General features: G+C 38.7%; 1 protein-coding gene across 2 annotated transcripts in view; it reads right to left on the bottom strand.

The window, feature by feature from the left end:
* The window catches only part of cgnl1 (cingulin-like 1), a 31,039-nt gene extending 12,088 nt beyond the window's left edge, over positions 1-18,951 (bottom strand). The window contains exons 1-8 of one of the 2 annotated variants that reach the window (XM_030126441.1): positions 18,819-18,951; positions 14,504-16,205; positions 14,177-14,271; positions 12,544-12,649; positions 12,002-12,103; positions 11,334-11,470; positions 10,100-10,238; positions 9,320-9,532 (exon numbers count right to left, since the gene is read on the bottom strand). In XM_030126441.1, coding sequence (XP_029982301.1) covers positions 9,320-9,532; positions 10,100-10,238; positions 11,334-11,470; positions 12,002-12,103; positions 12,544-12,649; positions 14,177-14,271; positions 14,504-16,153 — 2,442 coding nt within the window. In that variant the 5' untranslated portion in view covers positions 16,154-16,205; positions 18,819-18,951. Of the gene's footprint in view, positions 1-9,319; positions 9,533-10,099; positions 10,239-11,333; positions 11,471-12,001; positions 12,104-12,543; positions 12,650-14,176; positions 14,272-14,503; positions 16,206-18,818 lie in introns of those variants that run through there. The other variant, XM_030126450.1, reaches the window with a different exon arrangement.
* Between the last annotated feature and the right edge of the window lie 1,777 nt (positions 18,952-20,728).

Here is a 20,728-nt window from a genome sequence, read left to right as displayed (position 1 = left end):
TAAAATACAGGAGCTGTGAATAAGCCTGGTGAATACTGCACAATTCATACACAGGAAACTAGTAATAATGGATTAAACAAAACTTCACTTATTAAATTAAAACTGCAGCTGGTGTCACTTGGCATCATAGTTGTTAATTAGTAACTCACTCATTTACAAAAACAAAAGGTTAGTTTTTGATGGAATCCAAAGTCTAATTTTTGTGTTATTACTCTGAAAGGCTCAGCTCTTCTTGCTGTCATTGTGTGTGAACAGTGGCACCTCCTGTACTTGAAAGGTGATGGTGCCTCCCTGCTTCAGTGTGGGCAGGCCAGTCAGACCTGTTTCCCATGTCACTGCAGAGTCACCCACATCGCTGCTTCACTGGAATAGTTTAGAGTTTGGTCACAGTAACGAGGAGCCCTGTACATGTGAGGTCAACACCAACAGCAGAACTCAAATCATGAGCTGCAAATATTTCTACTAGTAATAATGGTCTGCTTGGTTCCATCCATCCACTCACAAAAAGACTACATTTTAAAATGAGCACTTACATGTACAATTTTATTACCCATGATCTATTTTTATCACCTGTGTTTTTATTATTTATTTATTGACCATTTAATGTATTATTCATGGTCCTTGTTAGTCTACATTAATGTCTTTCTATGAACGGAAACACACAAAAATGACAAATGAAAGCAATTTGAAAAGTGGGTCATAACACAGTTAGATTTCAACTTTTGACCCTTTTGGTCTACGGTGATAAACTTCTATATTTCAGATATCCAACAAAAATAGACAAGACTGCTACCTACAATATATTAAATAATTCTGCAGATTAGGTTCACTGGATTCTTTCATACAACAGCTATATTTTGAAATAAAAAAATACAAAAGGACAACTATAAACAACTATAAAATACGCACCAGTATTCGTGTTTTATTTTCATTTTTATGATCTCTATCATCCAAACATTCTGCTCACTGCACTGCTTTGCTTATTTTGCTTGTGGAAGCTGATGAGAGAGTCTAGGGTTGGGGGTTGTAACACAGCTTTCACTACAATAATAAAGCTTTAATGATGTGTGTTTTGTCAGTGCTCCCCACACACCACAAGTTCAGGCTTCACACTTCTCTGCTTGTCCCACTTCCCACACTGGGTCACAGGAGTTAAAAACATGGGCAAAACCACCCAGTCAGGGAAAGAGAGAAACACTGCTGCTGTCTGGGAAGGAAAGGAAAGGAAAGCAGGTGGGACACACTGACACGAGGCTCATGTTTGATATGTTATTGTCAGAACTCAAGCTATGCAAGATGGGTTTTTTCAGCAATGTCTGCAAAGTATTAATAAAACTACTCTTAAGATCATGTCTTTTGCAACTGAAAGCCTTTTCTTTGGTTCTGCAACAAAGATCTGCATGTTAGATTAAGGCTCATGGTAAGCTTTAGTTTTAGCAGTTAGCCAAATACTGTCTTTTTGCATTTTTATTCCATTTTTTAAAAGGCACAACTCACTTCATTTTGTTGTCATCTACTACTCCAGTGTGTTAATAATTTATTTCAAGTGTTAAAATTTAATTAAAGTTCACCTAATAATCACTCAGGAATAGAAGCTTACAGGTCAGTTTTTCAGATTTGTTTACTTTGTCAATAGTGTCACCTTTTCAACACGCAACAAATAATTGCAGTGTATTAATACAATATCACAGAACATAATGTGACAACATTGTACCACTGACATTTTTTCTCCTCCTTAGAAAGTTTGACGTTTAGACCTTTTATGTACTCACACTGTTTGTCTAAAGTTGCACATTAACTAACTTTGAGCAGTCTTTGAAGCATGACACAAATGTTGCACTGAATTATATGTCCCATATCGTGTGCTGAGGTGAAATCTTGACTCTCCAATTTATTTTTACAAAATTAGATTGCACCAAAACAAAAGAGCTGATGTTTCAAGATAAAAGCTGCTCCAACAGAAATGTGCACATCAGCAGAGAATTGGCCGCCTTTCTGTAGTTGTTTATAAAACATCTCTGAGAACACAGACATCTAACACAAAGAGAGTTCTCTTCTGAAAACATGAGGTCAAAGGAAAAGTGAGAATTAAACACTCAATTTCAATGTCCTGTAAACAAACATTTTCCTTTAAATTAAGACATTGTTCATAAATGTAGCTGCCAATGTGTTGTCATTTCCCCCTTCCCATTTCCTGATGCTGCCAAGCCTGTCTTCTTTTGTGAAGAAACATTTTCCCATATGTTTTTCACACAGTTCACCATCTGGCCAACACTGACAACATTTGTTTCTCAAAACCAAACAAATGGATTAAACCTGTACTGCATGTTCCATTGTCCCTATTAATGCTTCCATTCAAGGTTTTTACTTAATTTCAAATGAAAGTGATGCTAAAAAACTACATATAATACTTGTTAAGGTAAAATGTATTATATTTACTATTTACCAACAAATATCTTTCAACAATTATAAATTCATTAGACATCTCTTTTCATTTATACCCCAAATGCCACATGCTGCTGGACATGTAAAAATGTGTTATATTCTGTGATAGACTGCCGAATGTCAAATTATGATAAGCGTTTTCCCGTGCGCTCAGCTGCAGGTAGTCCGGCCAGGATACACAGTGAAACACATCATTTCCTTTCACCACAGCTGTAAAAATATGCTTACTGAGCTTTCACTCACACAGAATGATCCACTACACCGACTAACAAAGATACGATACCTTTAAGACAAATAACACTTCTGTAAAACTCCACAAGGAAGACATTGTCTCTTGCGCTTCCTCTTTGTTGTGCTATGCTACTGAACCTCTTCCTGTAGTAAATCAACACTTAATTTCCCTCTGAGTCAATTCCACTCCCCTCTGCTGTCATTCATAAATTGTGTGTCATTAAAACTATTAACATGCCTTCTTCCCACATTCTGTAAACCAATCATTAATTCTTTTTTTTTTTTTTCCAGGCCTAATACTTTGTTAAAATTCGACAACACCCAATATCTCCTGACATATTACACATCATCTTAAGCATTGTGTGCTCTCTCTGTACAAGTATTTATATGCAACAATGAGATCTTATTCTTATGTAGCAAAGATGTTACATACAATGTTAACATTTTTTAAACATATGTATTTGTAACTCATATTTCATGGAAATAAATAAATATTACTTCATGCCCTAACAACTTCAAAAGTTTTATAAGCAAGCATGTTGGGCAGATTATAATATAAGTAACCTTACCTGGAAATTCACAAAAACATGTAAGCACTGATAAAAAAATATATAGTGTTTAACAGGCCAGTCAGCTGACTTTTGACATATTATAGATTTTAGCATGCTGCTGTGTTATGTACTGAAAAATTACTGGCTCAAATATAAAAAAGGTAAGAAATTGTTAAATAAGTAGCTGGATCTGTATCCCAACAGCTCTGATACAGTATAAGTACAGTACAACTAATTTTCTTCATGGTATCACAACTATCTAGATTTCATGTTTATTTTAAGTAAAGAAGTAAGACACACACTTCACTGGCAAATGTACAGCAGCAGCCTTGATTTGCTTTGCCAGCACGAAGTGTGTGTTACAAATAGTTCAGGATCCATCGAAAGAAGGCCTCCCCGACCTGAGGTTAACTGGAACAGAGGGCCTGTCATGGAGTGAAAGGAAGGACGGAGGGAGAAATTAAAATGTAACAGCTAAGACGCACTGGCATCTCTTTGGTGAAATGAGGAAAGTAATCAAATCGTGTCTCGTCTTTGGAGAAACAGAAACTTACACCGTCTTAAAAAAGGAGCCTCTGTGCTGAGATACAGTAGACAGGGTTTTAGGGCATAAAATGCAATTACAGAGACCAGACCAGTTCAAGAGCAACCAAACAACACACTGATGTTTTAATGGGCACGAGTGAACTTATCACATTAACGAGAAACAATGTGAAACATAAAAATGCAATAAAAAATATTAATTAATTGGAAAAGTGGACGCCTAAACTAAACTTAAGCCTAAACCAGAGACTATGACACCCAAACTGACTAGTGAAGTAGATAATCTCTGTGGTAATAAAAGGTACTGAGGAAAATGGAATGTCAGTATAGTGACTTAGTGCGACCTCATTAAACATGGCAGGGTCACATCTATCACCACAACTGTATTTAAAGTGACATTTCAGTTTTAGAATTTATAATTCTTTGTTTAACACTTCAGTTTACAGTATTTAAAATACAAATCTGGATGTCCTGTGTTAAAACCAATTACAAGCAACAAAATTAAGAATATTAGTTAAGTGTGATTCAGACTGTGAATCACAAGCCTTGTACTGCCAGTTTAATCACGCACCACCACCTCAGCCAAGACAGAATCAAAGTCTCTGCAAAAAGACAAAGAGGGGAGAAAACATCATGTTCCAGTTTTCCAGGCCAAAGGCCAAAAAAGACACGGTTTGAATAAACCTATGTGCAAAGGAAGAGGAACGCCCAAAATCCACATCCCACAATAGTCCAAGTCACAAGACTCAAAGATGCAGATGTCAACTCACATTTATAAGTAGGTAGTGATCTAAACCAGTCAGCATGAGAACAAAAAAAAGATGAAAATTGGTTTTTAAGATGCTAATAGATTCAAATTCTACTATAGCTGCAAAAGAAAACACACTGACTGTCTTCAAAAGCACTGCATGATAAATGTAAACCCAATAGTCTCAAATCTTCTGGGTCATCTCAACAGGAGGTGTATTTAATTCCTCCAAGCTGTTTTGGCAGGTTTGGCTCTGACCACAGCAGCTCAAACAGGCAGCGAAGTCAAAAAAAAAACAAAAAACAAGGAACATAAAAATCCTCACACTATGTTCACATGGATCTAGACCTTTACAACTGTTCAGCTACATTTCCTAAACTGAATCTTTCTTAACTGAATAACTGAGAATTTGGAGTTAATGTTATCCGTCTATAAAGTAATCGTGAAAACTATTTATAGCCCTAGAAGATGTGATATTCCTACAGGTATAAACAGTTAATTCCTTGACGTCTCTGTCAAGATCCAGAAATGCTCCATCATTTCCTTCCTCACTCTTCTTTCTAGCATCCTGCTAAATCAGCTCCTAAAGCTATGCCAGGAAATATTCTGCTATCATCAAACACACAGACTCATGCAGGAGTCTTTACCTTCAAAACAAGCCTAAGGGGGAACTCTTCTCCGGGCTACGTAAGTTTGATGATCAGACAGTAAGGCTTCAGTTCACACACCAACAGATTACTTAAGAGGAGGGTGGAGATAGGGAGAATGGCACAGGCCTAAAAATGAACTGCATTTAGCTGAGCAGGAGATCACTGCAGAGGCTTGTGTGGAAACTGTGGAGTTTGGAAATTAAAAAATACAGCATTCGGGATTGAGGTTACAGATGAGAGTGTGATAACAATGTGGCTGTGTTACATACTGAGACTCAGGGGTGTAGGTGAAACTTAACATGAGCTGGAAATGGTGTGATAAGCACAACGCTCTGTCTTTACAGTTAGAAAGGCAGAGTATGGCTGAGACCTATTAAAGACACTAACACTGAGAATCCAGTGTGCTGCAGAGAGAGAGAGATGCAACTGCAGCACCCTGAAGAGGAATAAATGAAAAGATCTGAGCCTTTTCTGCAGGTTGGAGCGGCTCCACTGTAACAGAGCTGCAGCTGAGTTGAGAGGAGGGCTTGTGGGGTGTGCATTCTCCACCCTGACCCCGACATTCCTGGAAACAAACACTTCTCTTTTCTCGCTGCACCTCATCTTTCCACATTTTTTGCATACCAGCACATGCTGACATGAAAGATCAAATCTACGCCTAAATCTGCAGCCGCCTTTTGTTACAGAACATTTAGAACAAAAACAACTAACATAAGCACATTTTTTTATCTTGTCAACAAAGTATGACCAGGACTTCTGATGAAATGCTGCCGATTTCAGCTCATTGAAAACACAATGCAGCTTTCAATTTAAGACACAAAACAGGCCCCTCGCTTCTTTCAGGGGTCAGCAGCGCATCCCCTTTTCTACAGCATACTGACCCACTTATTCAGCATGTCCCAACCCCCGCTGCTATTATTGTGTGAAACAAACTCATCATTCATCACCAACTGAGGTCCACATTTACCCCTGCTCTTTCAGTCCACAGAAAGAAGAGGGGAGACGATGCAACTTAGGCACTGCAGCTCATTAGATTAGTGATGGCTTGCCACTGCAATTAACTAGTATACAGAGCAATTTAGTGCTCCAGTTTCCAGCATTCTTCTCTGCATGAGCCGCTCTATGTCGCAGCAAACATCAGGGCCACACAAAGGAGGAAGCAGGGCAGGGTGGAAAAATAAAACGATGCACAGTTTTGCTCGAAATCTACTCTTTCTCTCCAACACCTTCAAACAAAGTAGACATACACACAAGATCATGAGCAGTCTGTTCTAATATTTGTGTTTGTCCTAACCAGTAGTTCTGGCACATGCTGTGAACATTTGAACTTAAACAGGTTGTGGTTTAAGTGATGAAAGGAGGACATAAAGGAAAGCTTGACAAGTACTTTTTTATCTTAGGAGAAACAAACAATGACTTCATAATGCCATGTGTTTACAAAACACAGATGACATACTCCCTCAGGGGAGCAGTACCTCTGTTCCACAAAAGGAAATGCACTCCTACTGCTGTGGACCCCAACAGGCCTGCAGGAAGCCAAGAACAAGGACAACTTCCACTCTTTGAGACAAACAGGACACATGTGAGTCACACAGAGACCTACTGAACAATATGACCTTAGTTCTTTCAGCGTGCTGCCTTCCTCCATGCACTGCTGTTCATCTCCACCTAAAGCATCATCCTCTATTTTGGAAAGCTGATGTAGTAATGTGCAAAAACCACACCACACAAACCAGCTAAGCAGTGGAGCTGGAAATGTAGCTGTTTCTTTCTTGCACTTAATTGTTTTGCAAATACTACGGCTGGGTACTAACTAGAATCTGGTAATAAAATACTTATCATGAGGAGGAAGATGATTCAATATATGGTAATATATCGCAATGCTGCAAGCAAGACCATATATTCTGTTCAATGTAATTTCAAGAAAACTGTCACAGCATAAAGAACAATCTGCCATTTGCATAAAATCTGACTGAAAACAGAGTATGTTTTTGTAATCAGAGCTGTCTACACTTGCCTTTATAACTGTCTCTGTAACATCTAACATCAAAGACAACACAAACTGACAAGGGACAGACAGACCACCACACAAGGTCAATAGTCCACTCTTCTTTTTATGTCACAATATTCTTTAAGCTTAAGCACAAACAAACCACAAATTATGACCCAGGTTTTCCTGCTTTTTGTTGGTTTGTACAACCAACAATGTTCTAACTAAAGAGGGAAGATTCTAATCATTAGGTATAAACACATCACGTCTTTGGAGTCTTTAAACGTTACCAGAGGTTTTTCTGTGTGAGTGGAGTCGTATGGGAGAAGTGGATCAGGACCCTGAACAAACTCCTATTTTGTGACAGCAGGTTTCATAACAATCAGATGACCTCTGTGATGATCTTTAACATCTTGTCCATAGACTAGCAAATTATGACTCTACTTGATAAGATCTTTTAGATAAGATCTTAATTTAGTGGCAGGTTAACCCTTTATGTTTTCATCAGTGGTGAAATGGCTGAGAGTGGAATCTTTCCTCTTTAACGTAACAATCATTTTGTTCACTTTAGGTCTTATCATATCATATTATCTTATCTTGTCTTTGGATAAATGGATAAGATGTTAAAGACCATCACAAAGGCTATGTGATTGTTATGAAACCAATTCTTCCTCACAATATAGAGATTGTTAAGGGTCTGGCCCCACTTCTCCCAAACAGGACAGCCTCTGGTCTCCCTTCAAAGACTGGAATATCCCCTCTTTGATTAAAGAAAAATACATCTGACTCAATGCATAAGGGGTTCATCCTTGGCTTGTACTCTAAGTTTCAAGAAAAATGTTTTTTTTTGTTCATCTTACCCACAGGCAGAAGTAATCATAAAGCCACATGGGAGTGGTAGTGAATCATGAACCACAAATCTTTGCAAGTAAACTGTTACTTAAAATTTGATACAGTCTGTCTGAGAATCAATTTAGTACCATAAAACAGAATACTTTGTCACAGTCTTACAGTAAATGCTAAACTTCTGCTCATTTAGTTGTTTCTTACTGACCAACGATAAGCTACAACGGTGACCTTGCCAGTAAACTTTTAAAACACACTCACAGAAATGTGTCATTTCTACAGTAAATGTCATCCATTGCTATTCTCATAAAATGTTTCTCCCAATGGAAAAACGCTTAGATAAGAACACACCTCCACAGTTAACTGCCTAAAAAGGCTTACTATGAAAAGTGATGAGGAACTAACTTTAAAAAGTTACACTGTGTTTCATTTTCATTTTATCAGTTTGTTGACACAGCTGAAGTGTGTGAACTCAAGCTGTGTTCAATTTACACTTATGTAAAAAAGCTAAAACAACTTCTCCCTGCTGTAAATGAATATCCTATCCTGCTGATTTAGCATATTTAAATTAGTTTGTTTAGGCAGTGCTATTCAATCATCATTAAAACCTAGGGTGTTAAAGCTCTTAATCATGAGCATTTCTCTGTCAACCAGCAAACACAAAGGATATCAATAATCAAAAACCAACACTGCAGGGATCAACAAAACCTTTTGCATCTGCTCATATCACCAAAATGGATTTATGTATGCAAAATTATAACCAGACTGAAGGGTTAAAGTGTGGGGAACATGTATTGAAGGTTTTAGAAGTACTACAGGAGCATCTAATATGATGAGAAAGCCATCATCCATCTGTCCATCCATCTTTTTTGTAGCTTGTTGATAAAAATGTTTTACCAACAAGTAACAAAAACTACCCAGTAAACATCTTCCTCCTCTTCTCCCTGCATTACCTTTGCTATGAAATAGACTCGCTGACATAATTCAAGATGACAATCCTTTATGTATATGTCCCCTTGTGACACTCAGTGCCACAGCTGTGAAAGTAGAGGAAAGGTGTAAATAACATCACTTCAAAGCAGCGCCTCAACCTCTAAAGTCCAACATATGGTTCAACTTGCAATGCAAAACAGACACATGCATAAACAGAGTTACAGCTCCCCTGATGTGCTGCTTATCTCCACACTGCTCTCTGTCCGGGTGTGTTTCTGGACTGGGGGAGGTAAAGAGATGAGGAGGAGGGGATGCAGGGAGAGTCAAACTGAAGGAGAGTGGGAGGAAGAGGAGGAGGGGTGACAAAGGGAAGGCTGATTACCTGCTTGGCCTCCTCCAAAGCTGTCTGCAGTCTGCTTATCTCCTTCTCATACTGCTCCCTCATCTTGTCCACCTCCTGATCATGAGCGGCCACTTCCTCCTTCAGGGCTCCTTTCAGAGCCGTCAGCTCCCTCTCTCGTCTCCTCAGCACATCCTCCTGCTCCTCCTTCGCCAGCAGGACCTCCTGCATCTCCACCTTCAGCTGCATCATGTCCTGCAGGAAAACATGAGTATTTATTCATAGCATATAATTAATTATATCACAGAATATCAAACTCACACTGAAGTTGACATGTCAAGTGTATCCATGATCTTCACTGTTGACTGATTTTACTCGTACACTATTATGTGACACAAGAAGTTTATCATAAAAAACAAACAGATTCTAACCAAGCAATGAAAATATCTTCTGTATCAAAACATGAAGAGCAAAAACAACAATGTTATTGCAAATTTCATTTAAAATTATGTTCTTCTATTGTATACATAAGTCCTACCCAGACCTCTGAAAGCTCCTGTTGTTTTTTTCTTTACAGTTTTAGTTTTAAAATACTGCACACTTATTTGACTGCTTTAAAAACAAAAATGTGAAGCAGTAAAGTTAAACATGAAAAAAAGATTGCTCACTCAGTGTAAATATTTTACTTGCATGCTTGTGCAAAATAATTTATACCTTGTGGAACAGCCCTAAATGTTATGGAGCATTTAGGGTTTTAATCTTGATTGTAAAAATAGACATCTTTTTCTCTTTTCTCTTAGAATAATAAATATTATGCTCTACCGCCATAATCATGTCTTTCTCGCTGTCAGCAGCTGACTTCTTAGCCGTGTCAAGCTCATCATGCATCTCTGACAGCTGGTCCTGCAGGTCTCTGATCTCTGTCTGGTACTGCTCTCTCTCCATCTTCACCTGGAACAGCCTGACAGACCACACCACATGTCAAAACACAGAGCCAATACTCTGCATAATGTGTGAGTGCACATGCACACCTGCATCTCAATTCGCACATACAAATGGTAACACCTGTACTGGGTCTGAATATGTGGCCTACAGAGCACCGGGGTTAAAACCAATAGCTGAACCTTGACAGTAATATCTAAACTGCCTCCACATGGCAACACTGAGGGGAGGGTGATAAGTGATGTGAGGCACCTTAAACAAACCACCGCAGTCATGTAGAGAAGAGCTACATGACCTCTGTAAGGAAAGACTTAGGAGATTAGAGATCTATGGAATTACACTGAAAGAAATACAGTGAAGCTCAAACAACAAGTGACAGCTAAGGAATGAAACTTCTATTAAAACTGATTAAAGGAAAAAAAAAAAAATCCAACACAGAGAAATAGGATGAAACAAGCATTGAGATTCACAATTTACTTTCAAAACGTAAAACCTTATAGCTTCAATAAAATACATTCCAAATAAAAGTACAATAGGGATAATGACAGATTTAGATTTTTTATGTTTTAAGCAAATGAATTTGTTATGAGAATGGAAGGAAATAAAGGTGGATAATTTACGGTCAAAACAAATTCTAAATTGGTCTCCCAACAAACAGTAAAATATAGAGCTAAAATAAATCTAACCAATGGAGGAAATGCAAAAGAGATCATATAGTACAAGATGTTTAAAAATGACATGGTAACGTAACTCAACTGTGAGTGGTTTAATCAGCAGATATCCTACACTGGTATCAGTATGACAGTACATAGAAACCATTCTGCAAAGCAACAGGTGATAAATACCTTGTGAAGCTAATTATTATTGTCTTGTTCTCATTCACTTTATACTGTACATCCCCCTCTGCAAGACAGCCAACCAAATAAATGAAGTAAACAGTGACCCAACTGTTTGACTGATAGACAAATAAAAGTACTCACAAACAGGAGTATAACCCAGATACACCTGTAAATTTGATGTAAGAATCTCAGCATTTACAAATAAGATGATTAACCGAGACTTTGTGATCCATTCTGCTCAGTGACGTCCTCCGGTCATGTTACTGTACACTTACTCTTCCACTGTGGTCTGGAGCTCAGCCTCGGTTTTGGACAGTTTCTCTTTCAGACGTCTGCATTCCTCCATGCTTTTCTCCAGCTCCTGCTGTAGTTCCTTGAGACCTGCTATGGTTTTCTTTTCAGCCTGGTTTTTCTGATAATGAAAACAATAATGAAAAAAAAAAAAAAATTAAATTAAAAATAATTTATATTTTCATTGGTTTATTTTTTAATGAAAAGCTAAAAAAAATAGTAAAGGACTTGATTTCCGCATGTAACAATGTGTATATTGTTTAAAAATGACATTTATAAAAAAAAAAAAAAAGTGCACCCAATTATTAAAGTTGTTGTGCAAAAACAAATGCAACAATTTTTCAAATCCGACTTAACTTATGTAGACATCACTACATGGTGCAATTACAGGTTTTCAACAAAGTTGCTCATAGCGCTCTGTTTACATTACTACTCCATTCAAAAAAGTGTCCCTTTGTTTTGAGCTTAGACAAGCTTATACTCAAACAATAACTTTCTTTAAATGTTCAATTTAATAAGTTTAACTATAAACACTTGGTTCTCTTTTCCAACAAAATCCTTCATTAAAAGATATTGTAAAACAACAACAAGCTCAACAGATCATCATATATAATGTGGTATAAAGTCACAGCTGAGTTTATATTGTGTTTACCATAGTTTGTTCATCAACTTGTTTCTTCAGTTTGGTGATTTCTTTCTCAAGCTCAGCATTCTGCCCCTGCAACTCTTTAGTCTGTGCAGCAAAGTCCACAGACTGACAAAAGAACACAAACTTTTCAGATTTAATCATGTCCTACCAATCTATTATGAGTAAATGTACAACAAACATTTTAACAACTGTTTAAGTTTCTAACACTTCATGATAGCTGACACGTGAGTTTCACATCTGATCTTAACCATCTTCTTTCTATTTAACAAAAGAGTACATATTCATAGTCAAAGTGTCTGCCCGGCAAAAAAAAAAACAGCCAAAGCGCTGTTGAAAAGCTGAGTAAAAACTAATGAAACATTAGACTGCACATTAGGAGCATAATATACAGGGCAAGCTTTCATTTGTTCTGCTGGATGGCAGTAAAATTATACTTTTATGTACAAAATATATCAGTGGATGAGCTGATAACACAAATATAATTTTAATCTCATGTGACCTTCAGTCGGTTGTGGTGCAGTTACAATGATACAACAATGTCTCACTTTGTTGTCGCCTTGAGCTCCTGCTGTGGCCCGTGACTTTAACGTCTGAATCTTCTCAAAGACGAGGTTGACCTTTCTTTTAGTAGTTTCATCATTATCGCTGCTTCTGCAGACATATACACACATAACACAACACATAAGAAAAGTTTACAGTTGATTACTAAAGGTTAAAAACTCAGCATTTAGGGGATTGGGAAGTAATTTCCAACTGTTCTAGGAGTGGAACTCATTCCCAGCTTAGAGAGGGTCAGGAAAGATCATGCTGCTTTGATGTGTCACCTCACAGAATGAACAGTTTCAACCGGTCAACCATGAGGAACATGTGCCAAAGAACAAAACACACAGCTTGTATAACTGCTGTTCAGCCCTGTTTAAAAACCCAATGAAATCACAAGGTAAAAATGCAAAAAACACATATTAAATAGAATCTTGATATGTTATATACAGCAAATATTAATATTTGGGGATTTTTTTTCATATAATCTTAGGAATTTACTTCTTCTAATTTTCAACTAACTCATAAAAACTGGGAGAGGAAACATTATAATATATATATATATATATATATATATATATATATATATGATTGATGAAACACAAGTAGTATTGTTCTGACCAAAATCATTGTTTTTTCAGTGTTTTTTTCCTAAACTTCTAGTTGTCAGGAGCTGAGAAAAGTAGCTTTGGTGTTACCCACTGAGTATTTAAGTTTGAAAGCCCAAAGATGGTTGGATTTTCTCAGCCTAGAAGAACACAAAATCCCCAGTAAAAGTGAAAACATTAGAATCAACAATGACAACAGTGATATATTATTTCAGTAAATTACAAGGCTGACACAGAGAGCCAAACCCCCTAATCTCCCTTCTTCTCGTGCAGATGATATTCATTAAACCTTTATAAACTCTGTTGGTGAATGTTTGTCTTCTAGGCCTTGGGAATGTAGCTCAGTTTCAGCCTCAACACTTCCATCTGGGTTTCCTTTCCTTTGTCCTGTGACTCCTGACCTGTAGCCCGACACACCCAAACAGTTTCCTGTTCTATTTCTACATTAGCCTGCAGAAGCCTAAAAACGCTGCCTCCTGATGAAATCACACACAACTCAAGCAACTGCTGCAGATGACAGTCGATATAGAAGCAGTGCTATATTTTCTAAAAACAGTCACGGAATTGCTCCTGTAAACATTAAACTCCACTTAGCCTTTTAATCCAACTTGCTTTTTCTATGACAGTCAGTATCTGATTACACAAACAATAAGAATGTTTTCTCCTCATTTCACACCACAGCTAAGAGAGAGCAGTGAGGGAGGGAGTGAGATTTAGCAAGAAAATAAACTCCAGACAGCAGGATTTTTTGCAGTCTGATGGGAGGGTAAGAGGAGCACATTCCTTCACTTTTATCACAAACAGTCCAACTCTGATAAAAACCATTTATGTGCTCCCACAGCACAGTTTCTCCTTTCATGGTACATTACTCTATGGTGTAACATGGATGAGGCTTTATGTTTAGTTTATGATTCAACTAAACACTACAACTTCTTCACAACTTATGATGTTTTTTGTCATTTTTATAATATTAATAATATGTAGGTGGTATAAAACACTGATAAAGAACACAAAATTACACATAACTCACCCATCCTTAAGGTAATTAAACAAAATTTGTTTTGCTGTCTCTTCATGTGTTTGTTGTGAAAGCTCTTGTTGACCTTTCAGAAGATCAGGTGTCACCTGGAAATGACAGGAAATGAAAAATCTTTATTAAACCGTGAGGACCTTTAATGTAGCAGTGGGGATTGGGAAGTATGTGTCTCACGGAGCCTCAATACAACAAAACTCACTGAGCACCATTTGTTGAATAATAGGCTAATATTTGCAGGAGAAAAGTCCACAATCAATTCAGGTTTCTGTCATAAGATCCTATTTTGGCACCACTTAGAGGAAGACAAAGTTGACTTCTCACCTGAACGTCGGCTTCTGTGCTTGTTTTTTTGTCTGCAGTTGAAGAGGGTTTGGGTAGTGATGTTGACAGTGATGTTGCTGAAGGCTTTGTAGCTGAAGAGGAGCGGTCTTCACTCTCTTTACTCTTAAATATTAGCGAAGAGGTGTGGGTCTGTGAAGTTTTGTATCCCTTGATGGAGCCCACACTTTTAGAGATGGTGTTCTGGGGGGAACAGGGTTCACTGGTGGCACATGAAGCCCTGGAATCCACTTTTCCATCTACAACAGTGAGCCAGGAGTCCTGACCACTGGCTGCTCTCTGCAGTCGCAGCTGTGATGGTCGCAGGACATGCTCCATCGATGTGCCCCGAGTGCGACTAAACTCACTCATATAGCTAGATCCATCTCGAAGGCCAAGGGCACTATCCACACTGCGTGAGCGTTTCCTGTCCTCTGGATTGATCCTGTTCCTACGCCCAGCTCGACCCCTCCTCTGATGGCTGCCATCTTTGCCATCAAATTTTTCAATGAGCTCATCGACACCAGGAATAGAACCAGTGTCAATGTCTCTGCCTGAACCTGGGAGAAAAGGAATGTAGCGGCGGTTCTCATGACGGTTGATCGTGTCTGCATAAAGGGCCTCCATCTGTTCATCCACCAGAGCCTTTGATGTGTTGGTAGAAGAGGAAGAAGAGTGGCGGGAGCGGGAAGAGGACTGAAGAACGGGCCCACTGGAGTCCGTTCTGCGTAGAGGAAGAACATCAGGCTCACGATGTGTGCGTTCAAGGCTGGAGTTGGTGCTGCTCATGGTGCTGGGGGATCTGCATGAGGTCTTGCTTTGTTCACTTGTTGGACTTGAGACAGAGAAGGACTGAGGCAGGGATGAAGGCAGTGGTTGGTGCTGAGTTTTAGAGGAGTACTTGGTCTGCATTGGATTCAGGTTTGTGAGGTGTGGTTTGGACTGAGGCTGAGCCATTTGTGGTTGAGCCTTTGTCTGAGGATGAGCAGGCTGGGTTGAAGGCAGAGACTTAGACTTAGCTGCCTCCACTGTGCTCTGGGACTGAAGCTGCCTTTTGTCTTGCTGTGCAGGAGCTGCATTTTGGTCCAGGCTTGATGACTCGGCATGTGACACTGCAGGTACAGCAGGTTTGGGGGAAGAACTCTGACGGCGTTTTCCAGTCTCAGGGAGAGACAGAGGCCTGGACGGCAGGCTGTGAAAGCCTTCAAGGTTCAGGGAGTTGGTCTCTGGGTCATACGGCTGCAGTATCTCAGGGTGCTTCTGAAAGTTCAGAAGGCTCGATGCCTTCTTTCCTTGTGAATCTGTGACACCATTGTGAGAACCAGAATAATGCATCATCTTCTGAGATCTGTACTCCATGAAGGGGCTGTTGGAGCCAGCCTCTTTGCCTCCTCTAAAATCATACTCATGGTAGTTCTCAATAAATGAGCCATCTGTATCAATATACCCGTTGCTGTTAGGGTCAGTATAGGACTGAGGACCACTGTCCTGGTTGTTAAGCACTACGTAGGGGTGCCCATCTATGCCCTGGACACGAATGCTAAGACCATAAGAACCAGCACCATTACTGTTAGACCTGGAAGAACGGGATGGCTGAGTGTAGCCCCGCTGTGATCCACTGTTAGGAATGCCAGTAACTCTGTACGACTCCATCAGGAATGCATAAGGAAAATAAATCCCTCTCCTTGGATCCGGTGGCCCACCTCTGCAAACAAAGATTCAGACAAGCTGTGTAAGTCAGAAAAGAGACGCTAATAATTCAACAATGTCACTAAAGGGTTTTTATCTAATTATCTAATTGAATCATTCTTGATACTTCGGAAATATTTAAAATATGCAAACAATGACTCATAAAGGGAAGTTAAAAGTTTATCATGGCCACCCTCAACTTCTAACTAAACATTTATCCTCCTTTTTTAACAGGATGAGCTGCTTTCATTTTCTCTTTTGCACATTAACAAATGCATCTGCTTGTATTACACATTAACACCATTACCAAGTGAAAAGTAAGACAATAAGCTCCTCAAACACCTCAGAACCAACACTATCCATGAAAATCTGAGCCAGCATCAACCACTTTTGTGTGACGTTTAAATATGATCCGGTGCTATTTAAAGAGGCCTTACAGGTGTGTGACTAACAGCTATGGCATAACAAAATGACTGTTTACACTGCGTGACGAAGGATAGGATAAGTTAAACTGGTTAAAAGAACATTAACAGAAAGAAAAACACCCAAACATGAGTCACTCAGACCTGGGAAAAGTTTGAGAGCTCTGTCATCTCTACATAACTTTGGAGAGTGTTGGACTTGGTGTGTATATGAAGGATAAATTTGATCCTTGTAAATCACATTGTAATTTATAGCCTGCTCTCATGGGGAAAACAAGAAAAAACAATTTTGTCAGTTTTACAATAACGTCAGCAGGGTTGTCAAAGCTGACAGATTTGCAGCATGAGAACGCAGCTGGCAATAAATACGAAACTGTGTACAAATATTAAAGTAAGCCATGCAGAGTTCTTCAGACACATTTACGCCTGGGAAGCCAGTGAAGACAAAGCCATCAGCAGCCACCATGTGTTTCACTGGACAATAGGCTTTTAACCTTTAACAGGTTCCTGTTTGCCTTGCTGACAGTGTCCCATTCTACAAGACAAAGACAGATGAGATGAGCCTGAAAGAGCGACGCAGATAACACGGACAACAAATGCTCAAGCAGGATATACAGTATCACAATCAACACAATTGAAGAAGAGGAGGATGAAAGGCTCCCATGGAGGGCACAGTGTAGGCGCTATTAGTGAGGTAATATGACTACGTGTGCTTAGAGAAGATTACGAGACACCTCAGATTTACCCATACCAGTTTAAATCAGTGAGCAAGACACCTTGATGGTAATGCTGGGTGTTTTTTTTCCCCATTCTTACAAATAAATAAATTATTTATGCATCATACAGCCAAAATAGAGATTCTTGTGTATTTCATCCATAAAATTTTGCTGTACTAATTTTCCAGGAAATGCCTCAGAAAAGTGTGTAAATCCTACTGATATCACAGTATCATGTTGCAAGATCCATAATAACAGACTTCCAGATTTGTTTATCTGAGATGGTATGCCACCCATATCCTGAAGAATCTTGTCTCATGAACAAATTCTGTTACACTTACAAAATCATTGAAATTAGCTGCATATTAAAGCATAAAAGGTGTTGTAACAGAGACTATGATCAAATGGATTTGTCCATTTTAGCCACTGTTGGCACCACATGAGGAACAGAATGATAATGTGACATAAATTAGTCCGCTTCACTCTTTGGCACCTGTGAAGAAGGCATGAATGACTAAGCCAAGGTAGAGTGTCCCATCTTGGACAAGCTAATACTAAAGGCAACACAATAGACTCTTTCATGCTGCTGTCACATGTATCCGACACACAAGTACTCCAAGTGTGCAACCTTTTTCCTCTCTCATTGTATTTTTCTCTGCATAAGGGGAAATCCTCACTGTGTTGGCCCACTGTCTTTCATAGTGGTCATGCTGCCTTCACTGACCCCTGTGTTGCAGTGGAGGGGTCAGGACCGAGCACAGGTTAGGATGTCAAGGCCCAGGCTTTGATCTGTGCAGAGGGGCGAAGAAAAGACTGCAAAGACTTAACAAAGCTGATTTTATCTCCTCTTGTGGACTCATTAGTTTTCTGTGTCAGACAGGGAATCCCTCCCGACAGTGTGTCTGCAGATGTAATACCTCACATGACCACAGGAAACGAACAAATCAGTAAAGATCGGACAAACCTTAAAAAGTTCAAGTAAAAGTTAACTGTGTCGCTCAAACAGCAAAGAATTAAATATTGAAAACAAGAGCTGTGGGAAAAACTGTAGTTACGCAATGTGAATGGGGCCGCAAAGAGAGCGTCAGGTAAACGAGACATGATGGGATTACAGAGTTTATTTGCAAACAAAAAGGTACTTTTTACTATAAATGCCGGGATTATAAACTCCAAACCCAGCTTCTGAGTAAATCTTGAAGTGAGTAAATTGCGGCAGGTTTATTTGACGCAGTTTCATCGCTGCTCAGAGCAACAGGTGTCATCAAACACACCACCAAGATTTACAGAACACAAACACGGAGACTTTCTTATTAACTTTTTTTTTTTTAATCAATTTAGTGAAAAAACACTTTTAGGTCAAGATAACATCAGCACATATTAAGTGCTTTTTGGTGATAAATGTTGCGCCTTTTCTGTTTTTGCGTGTAGCGGCTGTTTTAACGTTTGCGCATTCATTAACTGTCAACAATGAAAACTCTTTGCGTTACTCACCAGCGTCGTTTCTCTGTTGTTCAGTTACCGCAGATTTATGGGGTTTCAGGGCTGTTTTTTTAAGGAGATATACAGTAGAACAAGGGCCCCTCGCCACAGTTTACTAAGTTATTGAGAGCTGTGTTGTTTTCTGAGGCAGACTAGGACACTTTAGGAAGGACGTCCGACCCTCCGGGCAGCTCCGCCCACTCCGACACTCCTGACCCCGCCCACCCGCTCAAGACCCGCCGCAGGTCCAAGATCCCGCGTCCAGACCCACTTAAACCTGATAAGACCTCTAGCACAACCACGGATCAGCTGCGTACGAACTTCAAAGTTGACACTGATTAAAATAAATGATACTAATATTTAATCTCATTCTAAAGTTGAAGTGATTTTTACTCTAGGTGACAGATAAATAAAAACAGTACAGAGTGTACTCTTATTTGGCTGCATAACAAACCTTATTACGAACAGATTATCTGAGTTCATCAAGTTTGGGCTGTGACTCACTTCGTTCATGTGAAAAAGTACATGGGTGGACCGAATAGTTGTAAATCTCAGAAATGTCAGGGGAAAACTCCCTATTTCCAAAGGGAAGAATCAAAATAAAGAGTTGCACAAAGTGCTTTATGAGGCCTAACTAATTTAAACTCATCATCAAATCCTCTTTTTTAATGTTCGAAGAAAATAACGTGTCCTCTCGGTTGAAGTTGTTAAAACTTCACTTATTTGCACTTTGCATGCATGCAATTTGCAGCTGCATGTCTTTAAAAACCGAGAGCGTCATCTAGTGGAAAGTGAGCTGATCTGAATGCACTGAGTTAATGAGAGTGTCCTGGTGGCACTGATGGAGCAGACAGAGTGGAGTTGAACACCTTCACACCTAGGGTCAAGGTGAGATCTGAGATGGGGAGAGCTCACCACTGCATTATGGGAACATAACATGAAGCAGGTATAATTCAAGTGGGGTGAAAAACGAGGGAGTGCATATTATTTCTGTAAAGTGTCTAGTGTAAGAACTGCAAGACTAAGCAAACAACAGTAAGCAGTGATGAATTATACCTACGATGGACTAAAAAAGGACCACAGTGGTGTGATCCTCTACATTTTATAAATTTTATTTTGGAAGAAACCACACAGGTCAGAATAGTGATACAGTAGTTTATGCCAGTTTTTAATATAACAATTTCAGATGTGTCAAGTAAAAAAGTACAAATACTTTACTTACGTAGAAATTTTGGTTATCTATACTTCACTGGAGTAATTATTTTTCAGCTGACTTTTTACTTCTACTCCTTACACTTTCACCCAATTACCTGTACTTTCTACTCCTTACATTTTAAAAATTGCCTCATTACTCCTTATTTCATTTCAGTTTGTTTTCATTCTGGCGTGTTCAAATTTAAAAAAAACAAAACAAAACACACACACACAAAAAAACAACTATCCAAATAAATCGTGCCATCCGGATAGAGTGAATTTGATTGTGGTTGGATGAGAAATATAAACATATACCATTCCAACACTCTATTGGTTTGTACCTGCACATGATACAAATCATGTCACACTCCATCAAGGGCATAGGTAGTGAACTATAGGCCCCTGCAGCATGGCCTAAGCTTTTGTCCTATTGGGTTTTTTTTGTTTTTGTTTTTTTTAAATTTCTCCTTACATTTATTTTATACTTTAAGTAGTTTTGAAACCAGTACATTTACTCTTTTAATGAGTAAAAAGCTTGAGTTGATACTTCAACTTTTACAGAAGACTTTTTAAACCCCAGTATCTGTACTTCTGAGTAATAAATGTGAATACTTTTGACACCTGAACAATTTCTTGTTGATATCATTTATTATTAATCTATTATTAATTGTTCTTCGTTATAAAATATAACTAAGTGTACCAAGTTTTTTAGTCTTTCATCAGTATAA

This window comes from Sphaeramia orbicularis, chromosome 3 (assembly GCF_902148855.1).
Source record: "Sphaeramia orbicularis chromosome 3, fSphaOr1.1, whole genome shotgun sequence".
Classification (NCBI taxonomy): Eukaryota; Metazoa; Chordata; class Actinopteri; order Kurtiformes; family Apogonidae; genus Sphaeramia; species Sphaeramia orbicularis.
The sequence above is the reverse complement of the archived record's forward strand: the minus strand, read 5'-3'. Positions and strand labels throughout refer to the sequence as shown.